Below are 27,905 nucleotides of genomic sequence, written 5' to 3' on the forward strand. Positions count from 1 at the left end.
TTAGTTGTTTTGATGTAGGACAGCGAAGAACAACACATTTTAATTTGTCTATGTTTAATCATTTTATTTTAATAAACAAACAAATAGAAAAGTTAGTGGTGCGAGATCTTTTAATAGCCTAAATAAATAAACACATTTTTAGTGGTGCGAGATCTACGTTTTCGAATACTCATTTTGATTTTAATGGGTGTTGGTGAAATTAGTTTATGATATTAAGAATGGTTAATGATTGTCAGAATAGTGCTGTTTGAACTTGTACAGATCCCACGCAAATTTAAAACTCAATCCTAGTTTGGTAAAATGAAGTGAATAATATGATTTTATGATATGTTATGCCTGCATTTGGTCAGCAGGTGGACCCTGCAGTTCTAAGCATTGTACTAATTGTAGGACGGAGGTTCATGTATAATCTCATAAACAGTGTCTATACTGAATACAGCAATAATGCCTGATATTGTGCAAAGAATCTTTAGCATCTTATGATGAAGTCAAAATATCTGGTCGTTTCATACGTAGCAGTTTAGCACTACAGTAGTTGCAGTATGTATGGCAGTTACAGCAGTATGGTAGATCTTATAGAATCTATAATATAGATCCTCTGCAAGATCCTCTGCAATTTGCATATCAAGCCTCTAGGGGAGTAGAGGATGCAATCTTAACTGTACTACATCTGCTGCATTTGCATTTAGAAAAACCAAAAACTCATGCTAAAATTCTATTTGTGGATTTTTCATCAGCTTTTAACTGTATCTCTCCAAGAATATTAGCAGACACTATGGTAAAACAATTCTCGTTAGATAATAGGATGCTTATATGGGTGACTGATTTTCTTGGTTGTAGAATCCAGCAGGTTAAGTCAGTAGGGTTTATCTCAGATAAAAATAATTACTTCAGTCAGAGTTTTAACGTCCATAGCAGATTGCTTTTGATGTTTTATGGGGCTTTTATAGAAAGCATTATGACTTTCTGTGTGAGCTGCTGGTATGGAAATGCTTCAGAGGCTCAGAAGAAATCATTGAGGAATGTAATACTGATAAGCAAAATGTTGGGAACTGAGTTAACAAGTATAGAGAATGTATATAAAGAGAGCGTGCTTAAAGCTAATATCATTGTGAATGATAAGAGGCATCCCCTTTCGTATGCATTTGAATTATTATCTGGCAGAAGATATTGTGTTCCTCGAATGCACGAAAAACAGCTCCAAACAATCCTTTATCCCCCAAGCAACTAGATTTTTTAATTCTTCCTCCAGCCTTGACTGATGGTCAGCCAGTCTGATCAGCTTAAATTAGATTGAATTTTAAATCAGTGATTGTTAATTTGTATATATATATATATATATATATTGCAAATTACTTTCCCCAAAGGAGATAAATAAAAACTAACTGACTGGTATGGTTACTTAGGAATGACACAGACTTGTCAGGTTGTTAATGCCATTTTAAAATATCATCCAAAATAATAATAATAACAAAAAAAGTAGCACAAAGATTTATACTTACTGTAGTAATTCGGTTTAGCGGTACATTTTTGTTAGAGATGTACTTAAAAAAGACAAATATGTTTCTTTTTGGATAAGTTACTGCTAAATGCATAAATGGACATTTCAATGGAATAAGTGGAAATCTTCACTGCTATGTCTTTCATTTCCATGTTTGAAAAGTTTCTAATCATATTTTCAGAGTGAAATGCTAATATGGAAGTTATGTTATAGGCTAAAGCTCTTAACTCTCTGTAATGCTATACACTTCTCACAACTTAACACCACAGTGTCGGTGTGCGCCTCAGGTTTGATGTATGTGTTACTATGCGGATAAGAAACTTTTAAAGCACCGCTGGTGTGAAATTAAGCAGTCTTGTATCCTTGCTGCCCACTATATCATGTCATTAAACCATCGGGCACAGCCAAGACCAAGTGGGTCAAATACCATAGCTGTCATGTCCTGCATGGTCATGGCCAATTCAGTGAAAGTCCCGACCCAGAGTTGGCTGGCAACCCACAACAAACACTTGAGAGGAAGTGCACATCTGCTCTCGAACAACTGTGCTTTCGAACAACAGTGCGTCCTCGCATAGTGAAGGGAAATCTGATACATTTCACATCAAAATGAACCTCACACAAACACATTTCAGATCAATGTACAGTTAATTTAGATAATCATTTTGACGCCTACTATAAAAAAGGACTACTTTGCACCATCAAATGATACCTCCATAACCAGCGTGACCATTCTATTTGCAGTGGCCATTTGAAGGCCCAATACTTACCACAGCGTACCCAGAAGACTTCAGCCCTATCTCCCTGATGATAGTGTTATGGGGCCTGGGGAACTATATTTAGCTGGCCCTGTGACTGCACTGACTATGTTAGTCAGATTCCAAAGGGAACGCTCCAGCACAGCCAGACCAGCACCTGCTGTCAAAGCTGACTGCCACACCACTACCATAGCTACCACTGGGCCTGGACCACATATCCTGATCCAGACCTCAGCAGCCAAAAAATAAGGTCTGATTCATCTCCTCTGCAGCCCCTAGCTTAGTGTACTTTTCAAAAAGGCATTTGCCCTAATTTCTTTTTTATAGATATCTTGTCTGTTGACTTGACACTTTGTGTCCTTTGACATTTTTTCCTTGATTTCTCATTCAGATTTAAAACCTCAGAGGAGTTTCAACAAAAAGGAGAAGATTTTGGGTGGCTTGGATCAGGTGAGAGAAGTTTTAAAATTGGGGTGGGAACTTTTTGGTATACACTGCATTTCCTTTGACAAGCACAGTTAATTAAAATACAATGGGAAAAAAATGAACATGTTTCATCACAAATCAAATGCATGGGACTCTTATCAGTGGTGCTGCTACCATTTTGAGCTATTTAATTATTATTTTTTATACACAAATAATTTATATTAACAATGTGTAATGTATGTTTAATTTTAAGCATCTAAAAATACTTTTTTTTTTTCTTTTCAGTCAGGCTGGATCTCATGTTTCATATTGATGCAACATCTCATTTTTTTAAACCATAAATGATTCAACACTTGCAATATAAGTCTGTCCTGCACATCCACCCCACACTAGTGTCTAAAACGTCCAGTATTGCATCAGAAATTTTCAGACATCACAGAAGACAATTTTCGTGGCATTTAAAGAGAAATGTCTGTGTCATCTGCATCGATCATCGACAAAACCACTCTGTCTCTCCAACAAAGAGATGAAGGGGAAAGTGACCTAGAGCAGACTGATGACATCACGGATGACTCTGCAAGTTCATACTACACTGCTTTGTGTTCTCTGAGTGAGTATAGTGAAGCTTTAGGGGACACAACACACACTGTCTCTATGGAGCGTCCTGCTGAAGGTGGCACATTTGAGTTCTTGGACTGCATTACTACTATGGAAAGCATCGCTTCAAGATCCTTGATCACAGAAACCACACTATCACAGGACTGCAAAACACAAGAAGAGAACAGTATAGAAGTGCTCCCTGAGGTGTCCCAATGTGACCAGAATAAATCTTCATCAACTGAGAGAGCATTAGAATCTGAGTTAAAGCATCTGCTGTCAGGTACAACAGCAACAAATGTGGATTTGCAGTTTGTAAAGTCAGCCTTTAGGAACCCTGTGCAAAAGCTGGATAATTCTGACAAGCTTAATTTATTAGGAGAAGATTCATTGGCTAAACCGAGGGATTATTTTGGAAGCAGCAGGACTGTATTTCATACTAACATTAGAACCGCTGAGGAGCACAGCTCCCCAGAACCCATATTCACTTCAAACACTATTTTGATAACGCCTGGGAGAAATCAATACAGCAAGGGTAGGGAACAGGAGCATGGTGGCACAGAGCCAAAAGAGAACCACGCGACACAAAAGCAAAGACCCAGGGAACGTTTGACTGCGCCCAGGCTTGAGAGAGGCGGGCATATTCTGGGTCATATGGAAAAGGAGGGGGAGGGCCATGGTAGAGGGGTGAGTTGCGGAAAGGAGCAGGTTGAGCTGTCAGTCAGGTCTAGAAATAGAAAAGCGTCTGCAAACTGCATCTCAACACTCACAGCCAGCAAGCAGGAGTCAAGAATCCCGCTGAACTGTTATTCAGAGCGTATCCCCGCAACCAGGCACCAACACCAGCTACAGAGACTCGCTGATACTCGGACGTTGGAAAAGCAGAGCCGGCAAGGTGTCTGGCAGTCCAGACCACTCTCCTGCAAGCTGTGTTGCAGCTCTTGGCAACCCTGCCCCACTACATACAAGACTAGAGGATCAACCAGCATGGGAACAAAGCTTGCTGAGGGCAGTAATAAGGTGGGGGGCCTTGTTAACCAGGCCCAGGTAAGATCTTCCTGTTCTGAAGCTGACAACATGCATGTTTTCAGTTCAAGCTGTAGGCCCTCAAGTCAGCCCTCTGCTGAGGAATGCCACAAAAATTGGACAGATGATGTTCTCTCTTTTAAAATGCAGATGTATTCAAACACTCAAAACACATCTGCTTGCTCAGAATCCAGCAGCTTTGAGTGTGTTGATGTGGCATTGGAAACCACAGACGAAGTAAACCGGAGCTTAAAGACTGTGCCCAAAAGACAAATCCAACTGAAGAGACGGGACACAGCAGAGGTGCATGCCAGAGAAAACAACAATCAAACCCTTCAGGTTGCAAACACACCTGTGCGTGCCCGGGACATATTTCAGCGTCAACATAGCACCCCTGCAGCTTTTAACCAGGAGTCCCATGTGGCTGATCAAAGGTCAGTACAGGCTGAGCGAAAGCAAAGGCTTCAGAAATCATTTTCCCTGGATGAAACATCCAGCAAAACCCAGATGGCTTCCTGCATCATAACAAATGTCCTATCGAAAAAAATGCAAAATGAACAGAATCTTCACACCTTGGATGTTTCTGATAAAGCTTTTGCTTCTATCAAAGTGAACAACAGGGCTACTACCACAGAGGAATGTGTCTATTTGTCAGGCAAGGAGATATATGCTGAAACTACCAAACTAAATCAAAGTGCATCTCTTAAGAGGGAGGCCCTGAGAGAGTCAAGCCCTGTTCAAAAGCACTGCAGTGTTAACTCAAAAACACAACCAAAGCTGCTGAGCAAACATGGCTTCAATCCTCTTTTAAGCACAACTGGCAGGTCTGAAGCTCAAGGTAGTGTCACTGAAATAACTGACTCTTCAGAGAAGGAGAAAGCAGAGAAGTTGAGCCCAAGAGAGGAGGTGTTGCGGCTGCCTAACCTGAGCCCTGGAGGGAAGCTATCCTGTGACTCAGCAAAGGGCAGAGGATGGAATTCGACTGCAGCAACAAATGTAGCCATCAGCACACAGGCCTCTGTGAAAACCACACCTGAAGAATGCCTTACAGGGCAAGGAATCCATAAACAACACAATATGACCCCAACCAATGTGCTGGAAAAGCAGGAGCAACAGGCTGGCACCACAGAAAGTACACTCAGTCCTACTAATATTGCATGCCTAATCTCTGATTTGGAAGCAAAAGCAGTGGATAACACAATCCCACAAGCTGATGAGAGCAGTGTTGGAAAGGAGCAAGAGAGTGGCAGAGAGGAAGTCAAGTCACCAGGAGAGTCTGCAATCCTAGGTATGCAACGCCAAGGCAAATTGAAAGCCATGGGCCCCGTGCATGTAGTAAGAGACATGAGAAGCCTAGTGAAAAACACATACAACATGTCCTTCAAAAGCACGGGGGAATCAGCCCATGGCATAGATGGGAGTACCCCTTTGTTTAAGCCATCGGTACAAAATTTAAGCAACAACAAGGGTGAAGGTAAGGGAAAGGGATGCAGATCAGAAGAAAAACCCCTGGTACGGAAAGTCACTCCACCTCTTACACTGGAGAGGAGGAGGGATCACTCTGCAACAAAAGGATGCTCAACTAAGGTAATGCCACCCAATGAATCGAATGACAAAAATCATACTGTTGGATTTATAAAGGTCAGCCCAAATAGTATAACCAAGGGAAACAGTTGTGCCTTGTCAAAGCCCTCAGAGAAACAGGTTAGCCAAGTTTGCAAGAGGAAACCTAATGTTGTAGTCAGCGATACAAACTTGAAACCGACAAACAGGACAGACCTGGCACTGCAAGCTAAAGAGGAGGCCTCTACTGAGAAGCCTACAAAAGGAGACTTGAACAAGGCAGAGCATGAGATGACCATCAGCTCTGACAAACTCTTCCCAGTAGCTTTGCAATATTGTCCACCCACAGCAAGTTCTGAGCAACAGGACTATGGCAAGATAATCAGTGATGCCCTCCAGACCCCATGCCTTCCTCCCAGGTCACAAAGTTCAGTGGGGCCTCTGTCTGCTTGCATCCTAACAGTTGCTTCAACACCCATGGTTCCCTCATATTATTACAAACCCAATCCGCCAATCTGCTACCAGACAATCTCTCCTCATATTGGAGCTGGTTATGGCTATGTTCAAGGGCCTGTCATGTTTCAAACACCTCTTTACAACCAGCCCTCTGCATCAAACAGTCACACCCCCCTACTGAGATCCCTCTCTGAGGATGGAAAAACGTTAGTGCAGCCAACAGATGGCTCAACCAGTCAAGCTCAGAATGGGGAAGCAGGGCTGAAAATATCTTTTACAGAAAGCCAACACAATGCAATCTTTGATGCTCCCTTGAGTGCAGAAGCCAGGCTCGGGGGTACAGGTGTGGTGTATCCAGAAGCAGGAGGAAGTATCGCAGCAGGACAAACCCCCCGCCAGCTGTTGCTCGACCCTGAAACTGGCCACTATTTCTATGTGGACGTGCCTCAGATGCCACAGCGCAAGATGCTATTTGACCCAGAAACTTGCCAGTATGTTGAGGTCCTACTGCCACAGCAGACGCTTCCCAGTGCTGTTTTGCACACACCCTGTGCCATACCCATTGCCTCTCTTCACATCCCACCCATGTACACCCCACAGTGCTTACCTTACGTACAGTCACATCCTCAGGTGCTCCCACCACCAGGACCATGAAACCTGACAGGACATTTAGACCAGCGCTTCTCAAATCCAGTCCTCCCGCCCCCTTGCTATGCATATTTTGCATGTCTCTCTTTGTTAACACACCTAATTCAGCTCATTAGAAGTGAGCTCCGTGCATGAACTGTGTTCCCATTGACATGGTCCCTACACCGTGTTTATTGCTCCCTACTCCCTAAGCAGGGTAAATCTCTTGAAGTTTACTTCACTTCGGAACATTCATTCACGGATTTGCACTGCGCAACTTCTTCACACGGACAAGTGTGACATCATATACCTCTGTAAACAAATACAATTTAAATTCACATCTCGCACACTTCAACGCACTTTGAATGGAAAATATACGTTCGCTTCAAACTGGAATCGTGGTGGAATATCCTGTGATGTCCTGTGCACTTACGTTTGAATAGAACAACTGTCTGAAGCATAAGAGTAACATACAAAATGTGCAGAGAAGGGGGGCGAAGACTAGAATTGAGAACTGCTACTATAGACTGTAAAAGACAATAAGTCATGCCCAAGGATCAGATTACCCAGTGCCTATTAAGTGCTGGAAAGGAGCTGTTTATAAGCTTCTGGATGAGTGAAACTTGTTGACCATCTGCTGCCCTGGCCTCAAGGCATCAAAGCTGAAAGCGTATTCAGTTAGCACTGGTTTCAACACTCCTTGTTTCGTAAAGGCTACCTCTGGACTTGGCAACTGACATGGGTGAGACTGATTATATCTGTTGAAAGTTGTAAGATGCATATGCATTCACACATTCAGGCTACATAAACAGAAGAGGGTATTTGAAAGGAGAGGGGCTCAGATCACCTCTGGTATGGACAACTGAGACTCACCAAGGGACTGGAGTGTCTTGAGCTTGTTTAGAAGGAATGACAAAGGTTATGATTTTGTTATTGTAAATTGTGTTTATATTTACTAAATGGCAATTTGAGCAAAACCATGGCTCTGCTTCATGTAAACCATGGCTTAGTTAAGCACTTCATGAAAACACTTTATTTTTTTTACATATGTAAACTTAAAAATAATAAGATAAGATCCCTTAATGCTACCCCATACCTAAATTTAACAACAATCGTATCTTACTGATTATTAGTATTATTAATAAGCGGCAAAATGAGGCAAAAGTCATAGTTAATTGCTAGTTAATAATGAGAATTTGACTTTAAAATAAAGCATGACCAAAATTTTTTGATGTGAACTGGTTTCAAAATCAATTTGCCCCAAAATGTATTTAATGTTCTCCTACTGACACCTGACACTTGTTTATAAGAGACCTTTGCTTGAATCCACAGAGCCGTTATCTGAGATTCAGGATGGCTTATTGACTATATATAACTAATACTATTGGCGCATGACTGAATGTTCTGGTGTCAGATGTGAACACAGTGAGAGGATGGATGAGAATACATAGATATTTCCCTAAAAATCAATAAAGAAGATTAAACAGGGAACCTTATGGAAGATTGTTTTAGACCAAACTCTACAGTAAATCAGAGCCTCTGGGCTGTATGGAATCAGAGCCACTACATAATGTTTATAACGTTTTAGTTACCATGTTTATTGCCACATTACTGTTTGTTGTTGAAGAATTAATTGGTAATCCTTTACAATAATGTTCTGTCAGTTAAAATAAGTTATCATTATCTGATAATGAACAGTACTTTTACAGCATTTACTAATCTTGTTTAATATTATTTTTTACATATACCCATACATTTTTAACACTTTCAGATTTATTTGTAACATGAATTAGCAATGAACAATTCTAATAAATATTAGAAATAACTAATATCTAAATAAAATGAACATAAATTAATAAATGCTGCAAAAATGTTAATCGTTAGGTCATAATACATGATGTTTTTCTAACCTTTTTGTAATGTGCACAGACAAAAAATGTTTTAGCCAGACAGGAAGACATTAAAGTTAGATTTTAATACAAAATAACTTAAGCACATCTTTGTCAAAACTGAATGTCCACATGATCGCTTGTTCTTTGGCACTTATGAAATACATAGTACAATAATATGTATATAAATGATGATTTCTGTGTATTTGAAATATGTCATTTTTCACTATTTTCTGAAGCTAAACATTTCTGAACACACTTTGTTTAGTGTTAATCACTTGCATATTTTGTACACAATCAAGAGGTAATAAATGTCACAAAAAAAAAACTGACCTTCATTTTCTTTTGAAGTAATTTCAATAAAACACGTAATGCTGTATAACCAAATCAAATCTTACATTTGGTCTTATGTTAAAAGAACAGAGAGCCTTTGTTGTCAAACTGTTCATTCAAGTTTTCCTTTAAATATATTCTCAGCTTTCAAAAGGTTCAGCACCGTACATTATACTAATCCAAGTTAAATAAAAAATATGGCTAAATTTTGGTGCAGACCATTTCAACTGGAGCATCAATCACACCTTCCTTTATCTGTATGTCCTCCTCCTCCTCATATTTGTGACATGAGGGCTTAAAGCCTCGGAAAGTGGGACAGATTGGCAGGTAGCGCAGACAGCCCAGCTTCCGGACCAGCCCCATCCCAACTGGAAAGTCATATGTATCTGTTTTCACTGTTCCTGAATAATTCTGAGCCGTCCATTCAATGAGACCTCGCTCTTTTCTAGTGCCTGCAAACAAAATATATCGATGATGATTGCAGATTGGCATGTGCTATGGTATTAATCCAATGCATTTGTATATTTGTACACGTAATGCTTTCAAATACCTGGGATTGTGTTATCAAGTACAAATGCTATGAATCCACCTACAAACATCTCTGTTGTCAGGAGCACTGTGATGATTTGGTCCAGCTCCGCTACACCTGTTAAAATCAATCAAAACGTGTATTCACAGTAACACAGCATTCTTACTGCAAAACAAACTGTATCAGAAAACACCGTCTGGCATATCAACCTGTTTTAATGCTGCCTGGATGAGTGTCCAGGTAATTAGGCAACATGAGGCCAAAAAACATGGAGAAGCCCAGAACGAAAAGATTTCTGGAGGAGTTCAGATCCACACTCTGTAGGTTTGACAGGCCAACAGCTGTAATCATACCTGTGGGCCAATTCAAAACAACAACAACAACAACAACAACAAGTTAAAACTACACAAAATACATATACACTACAGTTCAGAATTTTGGGGTTAGAAAGATTTTTGAAAGGAGTCTCTTGAACTCACCAAGGCTGCATGTATTTCATCCAAAATATAATGAAGACTGTAATGTTGCGAAATATGTTTTCTCGTTTATGTAATGTATTATGATGGCAAAGCAGGATTTTCAGCAGCCATTGCCCCAGTCTTCAATGTCAAATGATCCTTCAGAAATGATTAATAATAATCATTTCTTATTACTATCAATATTGAAAACAGTTGTGCTGCTTAATATTTTTTATTGAAACCATGATACATTCCTTTCAGGATTATATTTTGAATAGAAAGTTCAAAAGAACAGTATTTATAAGAAATAGAAATCGAGTGTTATTTTAGTCTATTGAGTTTTTAGTTTTCGTATCGTTTATGTTAGTATTTTTAATTAGATCTTATTTGTATATTTTCTATAGTTAAAGTTTAATTTTTTTGTGTGTGTGTGTGTTTTTGTCCATTTAATTTTTTGTTGTTTTTAAACATGGTTACATAGTTTTGTTTAATTCCATTTAGAATTTTTTATTTTAGTACATCAAGTTAAATGAGCAATGGATATGAAAAATGATGCCTTGCTTTTTTTTCTCTATTATTTTCTTTGTAAAAACCCTGAATCTGTCACTTTTGATTAATTTAATGCATCTTTGCTGAATAAAAGCATTAATTTCTTAAAAGAAAATCAATTTTCAATGCTGAAGGTTTGAAAGGTTTGAAATATAAAATTAATTCATGGCAGGCTGTTGACTTTGATGGAGCAAAATCGCAGTTAATGCAGAATTTCTGGGCTTTTTACTGACACCCTGTGGACAAAGATGGGACATAACATCTGCAAATGCCAATAGATCTAACAAGCTTGTTACCAAACAAGGTGCAGAACATCCCTCCGAGTACAGGGTCAGGTAAAGAGGCAAACAGGGCGGTGAACTTCCCAATCGTTCCCAATAACAGCATTATGCCTGCTCCATACTGTATCACCCTCCTACTTCCCACCTACAGGAGAAATCAAGACACCAGGGAATCCACAGTCAACACAAAGCAGATTTACTAAAGGAATGGTGTCAGTGGAAACAAAGCAACTGAGGAGACAAGAGGAGAGCTATGAATAGTGTATCTGTATGCATCTTCTATCAGCTCTACTCCCTGAGGGACTCTTATCAGACGTCACAAATACAGATACTAGAACTGCATTCAATGAATGCTTTCTAATATACACTAGTATTATAAAGAGCCTAAGAGCTCCCTCTACCTCACCTTGGTGATGCCAAGCACCCCAATGTTAGGACTGGAAGAGGTCGATCCATTTCCAGTGCCCAGCAGCCCCGCTATGATACAGCACACTCCTTCTGTAAAGATCCCCCTGGGAAAGAAAACAGACAGTAAAGTAATACTAAAACTGTTCTATACATAAAAAGTCTCTCTTTCCATGCGGAGTTGTAGGTGCTACACATAGTGAGGACTAGCACAATATCACAGGACATCACCACTGTTTACTTGGGTTAATTACTTCATTGTTAAAGGACAAATAGTATCTATCCTACTTCCTCTGGAATGGGTTTGTCCAAATTACTGTTTGCCTATAAACACAGAGGGCCGTATTACGTGTGTTGTAGTCTCATGTAGCCAGACTTTATACCTTACTTCTGTTATCTGATTTATGATTTAAAAAATGTCCCCATTAATGTTATGACACGTCTTTTTGCTGTAAACTCAACTGAACTCAACCGAAGCAAAATAATAACTTTAATTTGTCTTATAAGGGATAATTTGCCCAAAAATGAAATATTCTGTCATTGATTATTCATCCTCATGTCATTCCAAACCCACAAGATTTTTGTTCGTCTTTTGAACAGAAATAAAGATTTTTGATGAAATCCGAGAGCTTTCTGACCCTGCATAGACAGCAATCTAACTGACACGTTCAAGGCCCAGAAAGGTAGTAAGGACATCATTAAAATCTTTGCTGTCTTTTGCAGTTAGATACATTATCTGTAGTTAAATATTAAGTCAATTATTAATACTAAATTAGACAGTAACTTGCCAACTTTTGAACTTGGCTTCTACGAAAACTGATATGATGTCACTTTTTCTTTATGTAATTTATAAGGTTCAATTCATTATTTTGTTGGAAATATGTGGTTTGAAGGCAGAAATAAAAGTTTTTCCCAAAATAAATTACTCATGATAAATTATTTTAATACAGAATGTGAATGTATAATATATATATGTATGTAAAGGGAAATCTGATTCCATATGTTATGACACCCTTAAAAAGTAATCATGTCATTTTCTATTGCTTATTGTCCTTACCTATTGATAGCATGAATAGGAGGAGGTGGAGCTCCAGAGAGACGAGCGCAGGCATAATAGTCTCCAATAGACTCAACTATACCAGCTAGCGTGGCACTAAACATTCCCAGCACTCCTGCTACCGTCACTGTGGGTAAACCCCACTGACCTGTGACACACACACAATCTGATTTGGAAAGAGTTCAGCCATTAACCCACCAATATCCTTCCCTCTAATCATGTTTCTAATCATTTTACTGTAAAAAAAGTAAAGTCTTAGATTAGATATTAGCCATAAGTGACATTTTCTGATAAAGAAGCTGTTATAAATCATAAGTGGGCGATACAGGTAGCAAGCAAGGTCCTTACATGGATAGGGGAAACGAAACCATGGTGCCTGGGTCATAATATCGCCCCGGGCGTCAGTGCGAGCCTTGTAGCCGTACTTATTCGGGTCGTTCGGAAGCACATCGGTCAGGGTGAGAATGTAGCAAACCAGCCACACCACCATGATTGCCATGATGATCTACTGAAATCAGGATAATCGATTACTAAAGACAAAATGTTTGAAAGTGAGCATTTCAACCTGAAAATGCACTGATAAGATGCATTAGGCAGTGTGAACTTTGTTCAAAGTCCTATCAGGAAGTTTCATTAAACGTGATAAATACTCTTTATTGCTTAGCTCTATGGTTTATGATATTTTCTAAATGCAAAGAGCGGGGTGTTGAATACTAGCTCGCACTGGAAACATCTTGAATATCTGCACATGTGTGATGTGACAGCCTTTTTCTTTGGAGTAGCTTGGGAAAGGACAGGCCCAGTTCCTTAGGTACTGAGCGAACAGCACAATGAGGAAGATACACCTGGAATGACAAAACACACAAACACAGTTAGTGTAGAGCCAAACGAAATGTATTTAAAAGAGTTGAAGGACTCACAGCAGAGACAGGCCCCATTGACTGCCTGCACGGTCTCCTGCCGTCTGGAAGACAGACAAGCCGATCAGGGACACTGTGGGAGTGACAGTCAGGGGTCCGATTGAATTAAGCAGGATCCCAGGGATTCCAGCGAACCCTATAACCACCTCAATCAGGCTGGAGATAATGATAGCGCCCTGAATCTACAAGGAATTGACACACACACACACACAAATCAGCAAACAAGATTTATATAGGCACTGATGAATGTTTCAGTCTTTGGATATTGGTCACGCACCTCTCGTATTCGTGGCTGCCATACATGAGAAGTGTTGAGAGGAAGAGACCAATCGCCGTAAATCTCCTCTGTGAAACCCAAAACCAAGGTTAAGCATTAACTTAGACACAGATCTGACCTGCACACGCTGGAATGTAAACAGATTCTCATCAGACAATACTTGCAAAAATGTCAAAAATGCAAAACTGCGTCATAGTGTTTCTATGGAAATGCAAGTCATGTTGCTTTTCAAGGAGAGTGCTGTATTATCGAAACACTGTGTTCACTTTTGAAAACATGTCATGAGATGTGTAGTCTTTTCCACTCCACTGCACAGGCTACAATATAGTTCACAAAAGTCTCTAATGCTAATCCTTCAGAAATCATTCTAATATGCTGATTTGCTGCTCCAGAAAGATTCCTTATAATTATTAATGTTTAAAACAGTTGAATATTTCTGTGGAAACCATGATTATTTTTTTCTTCTGTATGATGAGCTGAATAGAAAGAACAGCATTTCTTTTGTAGAAATACTGACTACAGAAATAGTTTTTTTTAACTAGTTGACATGTGCTTCATGATGATTAATTAAGCCATTTCACTTTTCCTTTTTAACATGGCATATTAAAATATCCCAAAGCCCCTTTGGTTTCAATTTGTGTTAGTCTTCCTGTTTTGGAAGTTTCTGGGTCTATGTAACTCGAGATTTGTTGCAAGGAGCTTTGTAAAACATTATTTCAGTAACCACAGCTAGATACATTAGTATAGTTAGACTGGGGCTATATTACAGAAACATCTTAACTTAGAATATTATCCTATCTGCTTAGTAACAATATTAATCTCAGCTAAACAGAACTTTTCCAAATCTTAAAGGTATAGTTCTCCACAAAACATTCGACAGTAACCATTGACTTCCATAATAAAAAATAATAATAATACTATGGAAATCAATGGCTAACATATCAGCTGTTTAGTCATCAACATTCTACAAAATATTTAATTTTGTGTTTTGTGAAATAACTCCGAAACAGTATCAGACAAAATACAAAAACAAAATGAAAAAGACGATTATTGGTTTGTGGAAGATGGAACACATCTGAAATGATCTAGAGTGTAACACTGTTTGTACCTTCAGGAGGACATTTCCATTTGTCCAGCCTCAGAATTGCTTGAGCAGGGATGAGAAAGGCAAAAGCACTTGCCTGGAACAAAGGCAACCTGAATATGGCATAGAAACAAAATTATATATATATATATATATATATATATATATATATATATATATATATATATATATATATATATATATATATATATAGTGAGTACTGATCGCATATTTCCATACCAAAGCACACATTAAATAACTCACCTGACACCAAATGTAGTCTGTATGAGCGTAGTGATCCCCACACAGGTGAAGATGGTGCCCACTAACTGGCTGACCGTGTACTGGTCCTTCCCCACACACATGGCCTCAGCCAATAGGAAAGGTACAGCAATAGTTCCACTGAAGCATGTAAGGTAGTGCTGGAGATCCAGAGGCAGAACATACAGATTTAGGTTTAGAAGGGATGGGGACGTTGGGAGAGTCAGATGAGGAGAGAGTATGAGAATATAGAAGTGTACCTGCAGTCCCAGCAACACACACAGATACCAAGGCGGGACGTCCTCGATTCTGTAGATCATATCAAATCCTGCAGGCTGATTCTGACTCCCATCAGACGTCTTGGCAATGGCAGCAGGCATCTCCTGCACCTCTGTAGCATCTGCTGGCACAACTCCATCTGAAGGTGGGAGCTAATGGACAATATTTAAAACACAACCACACATGATTCATGCATGACAATATTATTTGTATTGTAATACAATAAATATTTTACAAGGTTAAATATTAAATCAGTTTATTCAATAAAACACACACACACACACACACACACACACACACACACACACACACACACACACATATATATATATATATATATATATATATATATATATATATATATAATTTTTAGGGCCGGGACTCGATTAAAAAAATTAATCTAATTAATTAGAGGCTTTGTAATTAATTAATCGCATTTTAATCGCATATAAATATTTGACCTGAGAACAGTGAGAAGTAATTTTTTATTCACATGGATTTATAGTATACCACTGAATAATGACTGAATACATAAGCTTAAGCAACAAAATATTGTTTATTTTTGTTCAACCAAGTCTAGCAGACCAGTGCAATTTTTGTCATGAAGTGTAGCAATAGCATATTTTGAAACAATTTAGAAATAGTACATTTCAGAAATTCAGGAAGCTTATAGGTCTTGAAACCTTTTGTAAAGTGTTTTTTTTTAAGTAAAACACAATACTGTCAATTGCATTCAGAACATTGGAAACACTGACTATTAGAAAACATCTCTCTGTTGCTTCAGAGGCCATAACATACTAAGTCCAACTCTCAATAACCTTGGCCAAAACAATAAAGAGTTCAACATAAACTGTTGCACCAACAAAATAATACATAGTTCAACATAAAATGTAAAGTCCACGCTAGCTGCTATATGTTTTGCGTTTAGGTGATACTTGAGGCTGGATGTGCTGCTGCGGTGATATGCGAACGCTAGTTGGTGCTTCAGTATAATCGGTCCGCCGAAACTCATCCAGTGAGAAACGTTCCGCGGTGCAAAATTGAGTTATTAAAAATGCGGAATTTTTTTTTTCTGTAATTAATTAATCTTAGTTCACGCGTTATTTTTTGTGTAATTAATTAATCTCAATTAACGCGTTAAAGTCCCGGCCCTAATAATTTTTCAATAAAATAGGAAATTGTATCTGTGTCCATGAATGATCTCCTTCACAGCATACATTTGCTGAAAATAATTGTCAATTTGAACATTTAAAAATTAGCATGATTTGATTTTTCATAGAAGCCAAGTTCAAAAGTTGCCCAGTTACTCTCTCATTTAGTATTTAGAATTGACTTAATATTTAACACCAGATAATTTATCTACGGTAAAATGCAAAAGACAACAAACTGACTTTAAATAGCAAACACAAGTCGATGATATTGAATATGAACAGCCAAACTAAAAGAAACGTAAATCTTTCATATGGAATTCTTCCTTTTAAGAAAATGCACTAATGCTCAGAAGGACTGAAGGTGCGAAGTTAGGCTCAGAAAAAGACCAGGGTCGACTTGACATGTACTAGTTTGGCACTGGCCCTGTTTTTCTGCAGGGAAGCAGATTCCTTGATACGCGTGACAAGTTAAGTGCTCAATAAAGTGTTAAACTAGTTTCAAAAGAGATAACATGGATAAAAACATGAACATCACGATAAATCATTAAGTAACCAGACAGTAATAAGTTATGTGATTATAGACAACATTATGCAGGTGCCATTCCAAACAATTACGGCACACAGTGTATCAAAGCTTACTGAAAACAGAGCTGAAAATGAGCTTCATAAGGTCACCAAAGGGATAGCCAGGATAAACTTTGCTATTGTATATATATAGATAGATAGATAGATAGATAGATAGTTCAGACCAAAAGTTTGGACACACCTTCTCATTCAAAGAGTTTTCTTTATTTTCATGACTATGAAAATTGTAAAGTCACACTGAAGGCATCAAGGGCTATTTGACCAAGAAGGAGAGTGATGGGGTGCTGCGTCAGATGACCTGGCCTCCACAGTCACCGGACCTGAACCCAATCGAGATGGTTTAGGGGTGAGCTGGACCGCAGACAGAAGGAAAAAGGGCCAACAAGTGCTAAGCATCTCTCGGGGAACTCCTTCAAGACTGTTGGAAGACCATTTCAGGTGACTACCTCTTGAAGCTCATCAAGAGAATGCCAAGAGTGTGCAAAGCAGTAATCAAAGCAAAAGGAGGCTACTTTGAAGAACCTACAATATGACATATTTTCAGTTGTTTCACACTTTTTTGTTATGTATATAATTCAATATATAATTCCACGTGTTAATTCATAGTTTTGATGCCTAGTGATAAAAATAAAGAAAACGCTTTGAATGAGAAGATGTGTCCAAACTTTTGGTCTGTACTTTATATTAATATATATATATATATATATATATATATATATATATATATATATATATATATATATATATATATATATATATATATATATATATATATATATATATATATATATATATATATATGTATATATGTATGTATGTATGTATATATATATATGTGTGTGGTCAACATTTTACATACACTTTACAAAATGTTAATTATTTGACCAAAAATAAGAGGGATCATACAAAATGCATGTTATTTTTTTTTATTTAGCACAGACCATAATAAGATATTTCACATAAAAGACATCAAGTTTAGCCCATAAGAGAAAAATGACCCCATTTAAAAGTGTACACATGCACTTGATTCTTAATATTGTATTGTTACGGTTTTTTGTTTTCTGTTTTCTCTATTTTCTTTTTTTTTTTTGTGATAGTTGTTCACGAGTCCTTTGTTTGTCATGAACAGTTAAACTTCCTGCTATTCTTTAGAAAATAATCCCTCAGGTCCCACAAATTCTTTTTTTTTTTTTTTTTTTTTTTTGTATATTTGAACCCTTTGCAACAAGGACTGTATGATTTTGAGATTGATCTTTTCACACTGAGGGACTAATATGCAACTATCACACAAGAGTTTACTAAATAAATGTACATATAGTCCACAGGACAAAATAATAGTTGAATTGAAGTTCAAAGACTGACTGATGCTCCAGAAGGAAACTCAAAGGGCCTGGCGTGTAAACTTCTGAAAAGAATGAAGATGTGTACATTTTTCTTATTTTGCCTAAATATACATACATATATATATATATATATATATTTTTAGTACTGCCCTTTACAGGGTACATTAGATACGTACATGCTTCCCAGAAGAAAAAAAAAGGAAAATTTACCCAGATCTTCAAATTCAAAAGGTTTTCACCTCCAGGCTCTTCATCGTGTTTCCTTCTGGAGCATCAGTGAGTCTTTGAGCTTAAATTCAACTATTATTTTGTGCTGTGGACTATATGTAAACAACTCTTATGTGAAATATCTTAATCAGGTCAGTACTAAACAAATAATAATCCAGATAGGGTATGTATATATATATATATATATATATATATATATATATATATATATATATATATATATATATATATATACATTCACATTCTGTATTACATTTTTTTTATCTTGAGTAATTTACTTTGGGCAAAAATGTTAATTCTTCCTTCAAACCACATATTTCCAACAAAATAATGAATTGAACATCATAAATTTCATATAGAAAAAGTGACATCATATCAGTTTTCCTAGAAGCCAAGTTCAAAAGTTGGCAAGTTACTGTCTAATTTAGTATTAATAATTGACTTAATATTTAACTACAGATAATGTATCTAACTGCAAAAGACAGCAAAAGTTAACTTTGAGGGGAAAACTGTAGCAAACACAAAAGTTATGCAAACAGTTTAGCTTTTTTTTTTGTTGTTGTTTAATAAAAGTACAGTGTAACCCAATGTGTTATTCTGAGTAAATGCAAACAAATATATAACAATGTATAATAAATAATGAGTATCAATGACTGACTCATATATTGCCAAAGAACAAAAGTACTTATTGAATGTAAATAAAATATATCTACTGTCTTCTCATAACTTCTTGGTGTATCTTGGGCTAACAATTCTAAATGATCAGGCACAATATGTTGCACCTCATATTTGAACATTTGTGCACATCCATGAGACAAAGGCCTAAATGTTTTGTTTGCATGGTTCAAATTTATAAAAACTCAAGAAAAGAATATCTAGACATTTTCCTCAAAGACAGAGACACAGAATCTAGTACTAAAGAAAACAGCTGAGATTTCATTGAGATGTCATTACAAATCCACCAACAAACGCTTGCTTTTCTTACTCTCTTTGAGATAAACATCTGCAGTGTGACCCAGGTCAGTGTTCTCATTCACAACAATGATTTTACACTTTAGAGATATTTTACCTTCAGCTCTGCAGTTTCTGACTGATTCATTGTCCCTTGAAGGATGTGCTGGCCTCTGTGCTGCTGTCTCCCAGAGTCCACGTGAGACCCGAGACCCGGCTGGACGCAGAGCACTGGATTTATGGGAGAGCGAGAGACAGAAGGGGACCAGATTAGACAGGTTAATAATCTGCCCTCGGTCCTGGACTTTACTCCCCCTGCCTGTGCTCATCAAAAGGCCGACAGTGTGAACACAACAGGAGCTATGTTCGTGAAGCAATGGGACGTCTCATTTGGATGTGAACCACAGGGCACTTAAAAAACAGAACATGTGGAGTCATTCTTCAGGGCAAACGACTTTTCAACGATTATCTAATAGTTGCTTATATTAAAGCTCTCAAGTATTCATCTTCTTCTTAAGAAGTGTGTGGTATATGGGAAAAAAAGTGAACTGCATTGTTATAGCTGTTAAAGGGCATTAAAATTAGGCAAGATAACCCCTCCTGCAGTCCCAGTTCTGTCAGGTAGATGGACCTCAGTAGATCCATAGCTAATAACTTTCCACTGTACTCTTGGACAGATGTGACAGATCTGTGGGATTCTCGATTCACTTCTGTGGCCAATAGAGGTCGCTACACATCAACTACTGAATCAATGACTCTTCATGTGTGAACCTGTGATTTCGAGCCAGTTGATCTGCATCTAATATTTTGCCAGTAAAACCGGAACCAGTCGGGATATTTGTAAGAACGGCCCAGGGTACATTATCCAGTTAGCTTATACAAATACTTACCTGAAAAATCTATAAATGAAAAAAAAAAAAAAAAAAAAAAAAAAAAAATATATATATATATATATATATATATATATATATATATATATATATATATATATATATATATATATATATATATATATATTGTCTAAGAAATTGGTTGCATTTGATTTCAGTCAAAATCAAAATTTATATCAGATTATAAACATAACATGTCGATGTGGTTAATGACAAAAAAAAATCGCAAAATCGATTTGGTAATTAAAATTGAACTGAAAGAAAATGAAAAGAAGTTGAACTTTAAACGGTAGATGAAAACATTAAACTTGAAAATGAAAAACATTTCATTGGCGACTAGTTTGAAGCTTAAGTAGTAAAATTATTACAACTGAAAGAAAATGTTTGCACTACAAACCAGTGTGTACGTGATTAAGATAATAAATTAAAATAATATGGTAAGACACGCCAATTTGTAATAACAAGCAGCAAAATCAGCTGTTTTGTACAGATAAAAACAGCTGGAAGCAGATGGAACCGGAAGTCAGACCCATAAAATGTACGAATGGCCACGCCCACTCTCATGGAAGGTAATGAAGAAGGTGGATATAGAAATATTTATATAAAACAATAATATTAATGAAAAGGATGTGATGATAAAGTATAAACAAAACTGAAAATCTAAAAAGGTAATTAAAAATACTAATAGAAACTACAATTGTATAAAAACATTAAAATAGCACTAATAAAAAGACAAACTGTTGCTTTAGTCTGACTGAAAACAAACTCAGCAGAATGCTTTGACCGATTGAACAGAATGAAGTAGTCAAGAGCGCCATGTTAACATTAAGTCCAAACACTGATCCAAAACTAAAACCTCATTGGGTGGCATAACAATGAACTCATCAATTACAAATCTTCACATTTAGAAGGATTCTCCATTCCTTTATTCATGCAATTCATCGTGTTCAGAGGAAGTAGGATATCAAGCAGACGCACATCTGCATCATAGATGAATGAGACGCAGGCCGGCACACAGGAAGGACACAGGAAGGGCTGTCTGGAGAAGATTTAAGCAGAAGTTTGGGGAAATTCTCTTTTCCAGTTTCAAGGCTGTTGCCTGAAAGGCAAATTTTCACAGGCTAATGCAACAAATTTCTCTCGGAGACCAGCCTAGGATCAGAAGAACACAAGAAAGGAGACACAGAGATGAGACGAAGGGGGAAAGAGGATGCCCAGAGGGACTGACAGGAAACCAGTGACGCAGAGGCACAAACACAAACACAGCAATCCCCAAAACAAACAGCAATGAAGTACCAAATCATTCAGATCATATCTAAATTACCGTCTGCGGCATCTATGACACATACACACAGATTTGTCTTTAAATATTCACCTTTATTACCATGTTAACACCTGCTTACATAAAAAATGTCTTGTATTATTACCAAACCATAGAAAAATGAACAGTTGAACAAAACAATCAATAACTTAAAAAGACTTACAGAATACTCAGGTGTCAGAGATCACACAAATCAGTATTAGACAGACGGTCAACAGTACATTCATTTTTAACTATTAACCTAAATAAACTTCCTGTGTTCAGCTGACAAATGACTCCCACTAGCTCGGTGGTCACGAGTATTTGTGAATACATGCAAAAGCATGTTCAAACTAAGGGCATGGTGTACAAAGGTGATGGAGAAAGTTGTGTGTGTGTGTGGATGGGTGTGAGTCCGTTTTAGTGGGCCCTCCTGGACAAGAGCATCTCTCTGATGTTGTCCTCCGCATCTTTCACGCTGCGCTCCAGGTACGTCTTCTTTTGCTGTGGAAAAAAAAAGGGAAAAGAACAAAAACAGGTCAGTTATAACTTCAAGTTTCGGAAACATCAGAACGCTTTTTCTGTCTGAACACACCCTTTTTACTCCTCAAACTGTGTGACAGAGCTTGTTAAAATTCTTTGTGATAAGATAAGATAAGATGATGATCTTTTTTTTGGGATTGTATTCAAAAATGTCTTAACAAGAATTCAACTTTGATTGCTCAGGTTGAGTAAGGTTAAAGGTTTCTGAGTGTTTAAATATGAAAAACCTTTCCTTTTTCAGTCCGATCATTTTAGATAATTACGCAACAGGTGCCCGGGATGTGATAACAGTCTGACACCTGGTTAGTGGTCGAGATACTGCACAGTTACAGGCCTCTATCTGAAGTCTTCTGACAATGCGTTGCAAAAGAAGTGAGTCAAATGTAGTGCACAAACCACACACACACACTCAGAAAACCTTTGCCCAGGCGATGTGGCACCATCTCATAAACACAATAAATAAGAAAAAGGCCATTTTTGACATATAACAACCCAAACACATGACATTACGAAGCCATTTTTTATTCTTGATCCAGCGCAAAGGGTTTTTATACCTTACATCACAATTTCAGGGTCTTTGAGACGTCACAAAAGGACCAAAAGTGTGCTGGATTGTCCTTCTATGTGGTTGTAGGTCGACACATGTGGCTTGTGGGCCGACATCTCTGTAATGATTAAAGTATAGGCATGTGTTTACATCTGTAACCAAGCATTACTGCACATTAGGTCACTGCTGTCTGGGAACTCCACCCTTCCTCCGTCCCCCCTCAGTCACACGCGACTGGCTTAACATCTCTAGATTCTCAAAACCCAAGATATGATGATAATTTTAAAGTGAAAGCTCACCCAAAAACTAAATTTTTTTATCAATTACTCATCCTTATGGCGTTCCAAACCCGGAATACTTTGAAACACAAATCAAGATGTTTCTAATGAGATTATTGGAGAGATTTCTGTTCTGTTATTGACAGTTCATTCCATCAACAACTGGACTGTTCAATACGTTTTTTACAAGGGATTGTAAAAGTACTTTTTATTTATTTTTTTGGTGCAGTTACTAATGTTTGGTGAGTTTTCTAAATCCAGTTATTTAAAAAGGATTCCACGTGATCTTGAATTTTGTGTGAGAACGAGAGCTCGCGCCACACAGATTTTGCAACTGGTTTTATTTGGTTAACCAATGCAAAGCTGCTTGGTTTGAAAGTGACTTCTGTGTTTTGCCTGTGAAACACTGTCAGATGTAAGATGTATGAAACATAGCTTACACAAGAGTCTAACCAAGCAGCTAACTTTTGGTAACGTGATTCTGCATGACCATCTAAACTCATGTAAAATCTTTCATTCTTACACAAAATTCCCAATCCTGTTGATTCCTATCGAAATAGTTGAAATTCACCCGTAAAAACTCAACAAACAATGGTAAATGTGACCGCACCATAACATGTAAACTAACCTTTGTAGTTTTGTACTTTCATAGAACTAAATTAAGTTCCATTTACACTTGTATTCATTTTTTCATTGTGGGCATCTCGAGTTTGAATCCCGGCCCGAAGACTAGAGATGTTCCGATACCCTTTTTCTCTTCCCGATACCGATTCCGATACCTGGGCTCAGGGTATCGGCCGATACCGAGTACTGATCCGATACCTGGGTGTGTATCTGTATATACAGCTGTATATACTACTAGCCCTGTGTAAATTGCTAGAATTCTTTTTATGGTGTGCTTCAGACAGATCCCTCAATAAAACATGAACAAATACATGGTGAACTACTGTATTTATTACAGTATTTTTATTATCTAACATGAATTTGACAGTATTATTTATTTTCATATGCAAAAAAGAACTTCAAATGCAGCCAAAAATCTAACACCGCAAACTAAAAAAGGTATTTAAGTTTTACAATATAACTGTATAAAAAGACTGCAACAAATAAGTCTAGGAATATAAAAAAAGATCTATTAATCAGATAATCTCTTTACAACAAAACAAGTAAAAAACAAGCAACCATCTAGGCATAATTATTATTATTATAGAGACGTATTATTATTACTGTAGGCTACAACAGTAGCTTTATATATTGTCAATTTACTCATGTAAACCAAACATTTATTTTAATGGGCTGCCATGAAGATCTTTGAGTGTCTGTGTTTATGATATGACAGTATTCTCAAATAAAACGGTAAATTCTCATGAAGTGACGGTTTATGCGTTCGTGTCCTCATGACACACAGCAGAGACTACAAAACAGCGAGCTCTCGCGCATCTGTGCCAGTCACCCACAGAGATGTAGATTTTGCGGGAGTAATATTTAAATAGTATTTTGCAGTTTAATATTCACAGACACTAGTATATATTCGGCTACTGTCTGGAGCCCTGCGCTTTGACTTACACGGAAGCGACTGAACGCAGCTGCCGGTACTGAATATACTTGAGAGTCTGTAACTACCGGTACTACAGAGACATACTGCTAACCACTGATCTATAATATAGAAGCGGCTTCACTGTCTTTTGGCAGTTTAGAATGTGATGAGTGATCCAGTCATATATAGATCAGGGCTGCTAACGCGTTTTCATTTCTTCTTCGCTGCTCTAAACAGGGGTTGCTTGTGGCAACACAGCACAACTTCCTGTGTTTTCAATGCATTTTGAGCAGCGAAGAAGAACCGTGCAGCGGTTAGGCAAAGCTTGCGGTCATAACTAGGTATTTTTTAAGAAAATGGTATCGGATCGGTATATGGGTTCATGTACTCGCCGATGCCGATGCCAGAATTTGTTGTGGTATCGGAGATATTTCCGATACTAGTATCGGAATCGGAACAACTCTACCGAAGACCTTGTGTAGGTATGGTTTATACAGAATTCCTAAAAGAATTTGCAGATTTCCTCTCAGACCTTCTAGTTACAGTTGATAAGGCGCTAATCATGGGAGATTTTAATATTCACGTTGATAATGCAAATGATACATTAGGACTTGCGTTTACTGACCTAATAAACTCCTTTGGAGTCAAGCAAAATGTCACCGGGCCCACTCATCGTTTTAATCATACACTAGATTAAACTATATCGCATGGAATCGATCTTACTGCTATAGATATTGTACCTCAAAGTGATGATATTACAGACCATTTCCTTGTATCGTGCATGCTGCGTATAACTGATATTAACTATATGTCGCAGCGATACCGTCTGGGCAGAACTATTGTTCCAGCCACCAAAGAAAGATTCGCAAATAACCTGCCTGATCTATCTCAACTGCTATTTGTACCCAAAAATACACATGAATTAGACGAAATTACTGACAACATGGGCACTATTTTCTCTAATACATTAGAAGCTGCTGCCCCAATCAAATTAGAGAAAAACGTACTATAACAGTATAACAGTAATACTCACTCTCTCAAGAAAGTAACTCGTAGTCTTGAACGCAAATGGAGAAAAACTAACTTAGAAGTTTTTAGAATTGCATGGAAAAACAGTATGTCCAGCTATAGACAGGCTCTAAAAACTGCTAGGGCAGAGCATATACACAAACTCATTGAAAATAACCAAAACAATCCAAGGTTTTTATTTAGCACAGTGGCTAAGTTAACAAATTACCAGACGCCACCTGATTCAAATATTCCACCAACGTTAAATAGTAATGACTTTATGAATTTCTTCACTGATAAAATAGATAACATTAGAAATACAATAGCGAATGTAGATTCTACAACATCTAACACTTCAGTTTCATCCATCGCACCCAAAGATAAACTGCAGTGCTTTACAACCATAGGACAGGAAGAACTAAATAAACTTATCACTGTATCTAAACCAACAACATGTTTATTAGATCCTGTACCCACTAATTACTGAAAGAGCTGTTACCTGTAGCCGAAGAACCGCTTCTCAATATCATAAACTCGTCGTTATCTTTAGGACACTTCCCAAAACCATTCAAGCTGGCGGTTATCAAGCCTCTTATTAAGAAACCAAAACTAGATCCTAGTGTACTGGCAAATTATAGGCCTATTTCAAATCTTCCATTTATGTCTAAAATTTTAGAAAAAGTTGTGTCTGCTCAATTGAGCACCTTCCTGCATAAAAATGATCTGTATGAAGAATTTCAGTCAGGTTTTAGGCCCCACCATAGCACAGAAACTGCACTTGTTAAAATTACAAATGACCTGCTCCTTGCGTCAGACCAAGGCTGCATCTCATTTCTAGTCTTACTTGATCTTAGTGCTGCGTTCGACACCATAGATCATGACATACTCATAGATCGATTACAAAACAATACAGGTATTCAAGGGCAGGCTCTAAGATGGTTTAGATCCTACCTGTCCGATCGCTACCATTTTGTTTACTTAAATGGGGAGTCATCTCATTTATCATCAGTAAAATATGGAGTGCCACAAGGATCCGCCCTAGGTCCCCTTTTATTTTCAATATATATGTTGCCCCTTGGTAATATTATTAGAAAATACGGAATTAGCTTCCACTGTTATGCTGATGATACTCAGCTATATATCTCAACGAGACCAGATGAAACTTCCCAATTATCTAAGCTAACAGAGTGTGTTAAAAATGTAAAAGATTGGATTACACACAATTTTCTCCAATTAAATTCGGATAAGACAGAGATACTAATTATTGGACCAAAAAACACTACACAGAATCTTGTAGATTACAATCTGCAACTAGACGGATGTACTGTTACTTCCTCTACAGTCAGAAATCTGGGTGTTATATTAGACAGCAATTTGTCTTTTGAAAATCATATTTCCAATGTTACAAAAACTGCATTCTTCCATCTTAGGAACATTGCCAAGCTACGAAACATGTTATCTGTTTCTGATGCAGAAAAGCTAGTTCATGCATTCATGACCTCTAGACTGGACTATTGTAATGCACTTCTAGGTGGTTGTCCTGCTTCTTCAATAAACAAGCTACAGGTAGTCAAAAATGCAGCAGCTAGAGTCCTTACGAGGTCAAGAAAATATGATCATATTACCCCAATTTTACAGTCTCTGCACTGGCTACCTATTAAGTTCCGTATCAGTTACAAATTATCATTACTTACCTATAAGGCCCTAAATGGTTTAGCTCCAGCGCACCTAACTAGCCTTCTACCACGTTACAACCCATCACGCACCCTAAGGTCACAAAACGCTGGACTTTTGGTCGTTCCTAGGATAGCAAAGTCCACTAAAGGAGGTAGAGCTTTCTCACATTTGGCTCCCAAACTCTGGAATAGCCTTCCTGATAATGTTCGGGGTTCAGACACACTCTCTCTGTTTAAATCTAGATTAAAAACACATCTCTTTCGCCAAGCATTCGAATAATGTATCTTTTTAATTGTGAGTGTAGTTGCATCTGATCAAAGGTAAATTTTTATTCATTAGCTTGGGTTAAACTAATTTTACTTTGTTGGATCAGCAGCTATGCTAATGATGTCTGTATTTTGTTTCTATGTTTCGTAACTAGGATTTACACAAGCTCCAGTCTGGATCCAGAACACCTGAGAAGAGATGATGCTGACCCTCAGAGGACCTCAGATGATGCTAACCCTGAATCAACAAACAGAACTAACAATTATTGCTAAATGTGTGACTGAATCATATAATAACTTAATTAATAATATTGATAGTTCATCGTCT

The 27,905-nt window shown here is 37.5% G+C and overlaps 2 protein-coding genes across 2 annotated transcripts in view; both read right to left on the reverse strand.

Moving 5' to 3' along the window:
* Nucleotides 1-8,907: 8,907 nt before the first annotated feature.
* On the reverse strand, nucleotides 8,908-20,182 carry LOC127986565 (solute carrier family 23 member 1). The gene is made up of 14 exons (XM_052588844.1): nucleotides 19,650-20,182; nucleotides 15,255-15,425; nucleotides 14,998-15,155; nucleotides 14,758-14,846; nucleotides 13,650-13,717; nucleotides 13,373-13,554; nucleotides 13,177-13,297; nucleotides 12,801-12,957; nucleotides 12,453-12,600; nucleotides 11,397-11,502; nucleotides 11,006-11,135; nucleotides 9,912-10,055; nucleotides 9,724-9,819; nucleotides 8,908-9,625 (listed from the first exon to the last, which is right to left on the reverse strand). Exons 1-14 carry the CDS (start codon nucleotides 19,677-19,679, stop codon nucleotides 9,375-9,377), a joined length of 1,851 nt encoding a protein of 616 aa, XP_052444804.1. The 5' UTR covers nucleotides 19,680-20,182; the 3' UTR covers nucleotides 8,908-9,374.
* A 1,595-nt stretch (nucleotides 20,183-21,777) lies between these two features.
* LOC127986568 (prefoldin subunit 1) overlaps nucleotides 21,778-27,905 on the reverse strand; it is a 32,785-nt gene continuing 26,657 nt past the window's right edge. Inside the window, exon 4 of the mRNA XM_052588847.1 lies at nucleotides 21,778-22,225. Within this exon, the coding sequence (XP_052444807.1) occupies nucleotides 22,142-22,225 (84 nt within the window). The 3' untranslated portion in view covers nucleotides 21,778-22,141. The remainder of the gene's footprint in view (nucleotides 22,226-27,905) is intronic.

This window comes from Carassius gibelio, chromosome B21 (assembly GCF_023724105.1).
Source record: "Carassius gibelio isolate Cgi1373 ecotype wild population from Czech Republic chromosome B21, carGib1.2-hapl.c, whole genome shotgun sequence".
In the NCBI taxonomy this organism is placed as follows: Eukaryota; Metazoa; Chordata; class Actinopteri; order Cypriniformes; family Cyprinidae; genus Carassius; species Carassius gibelio.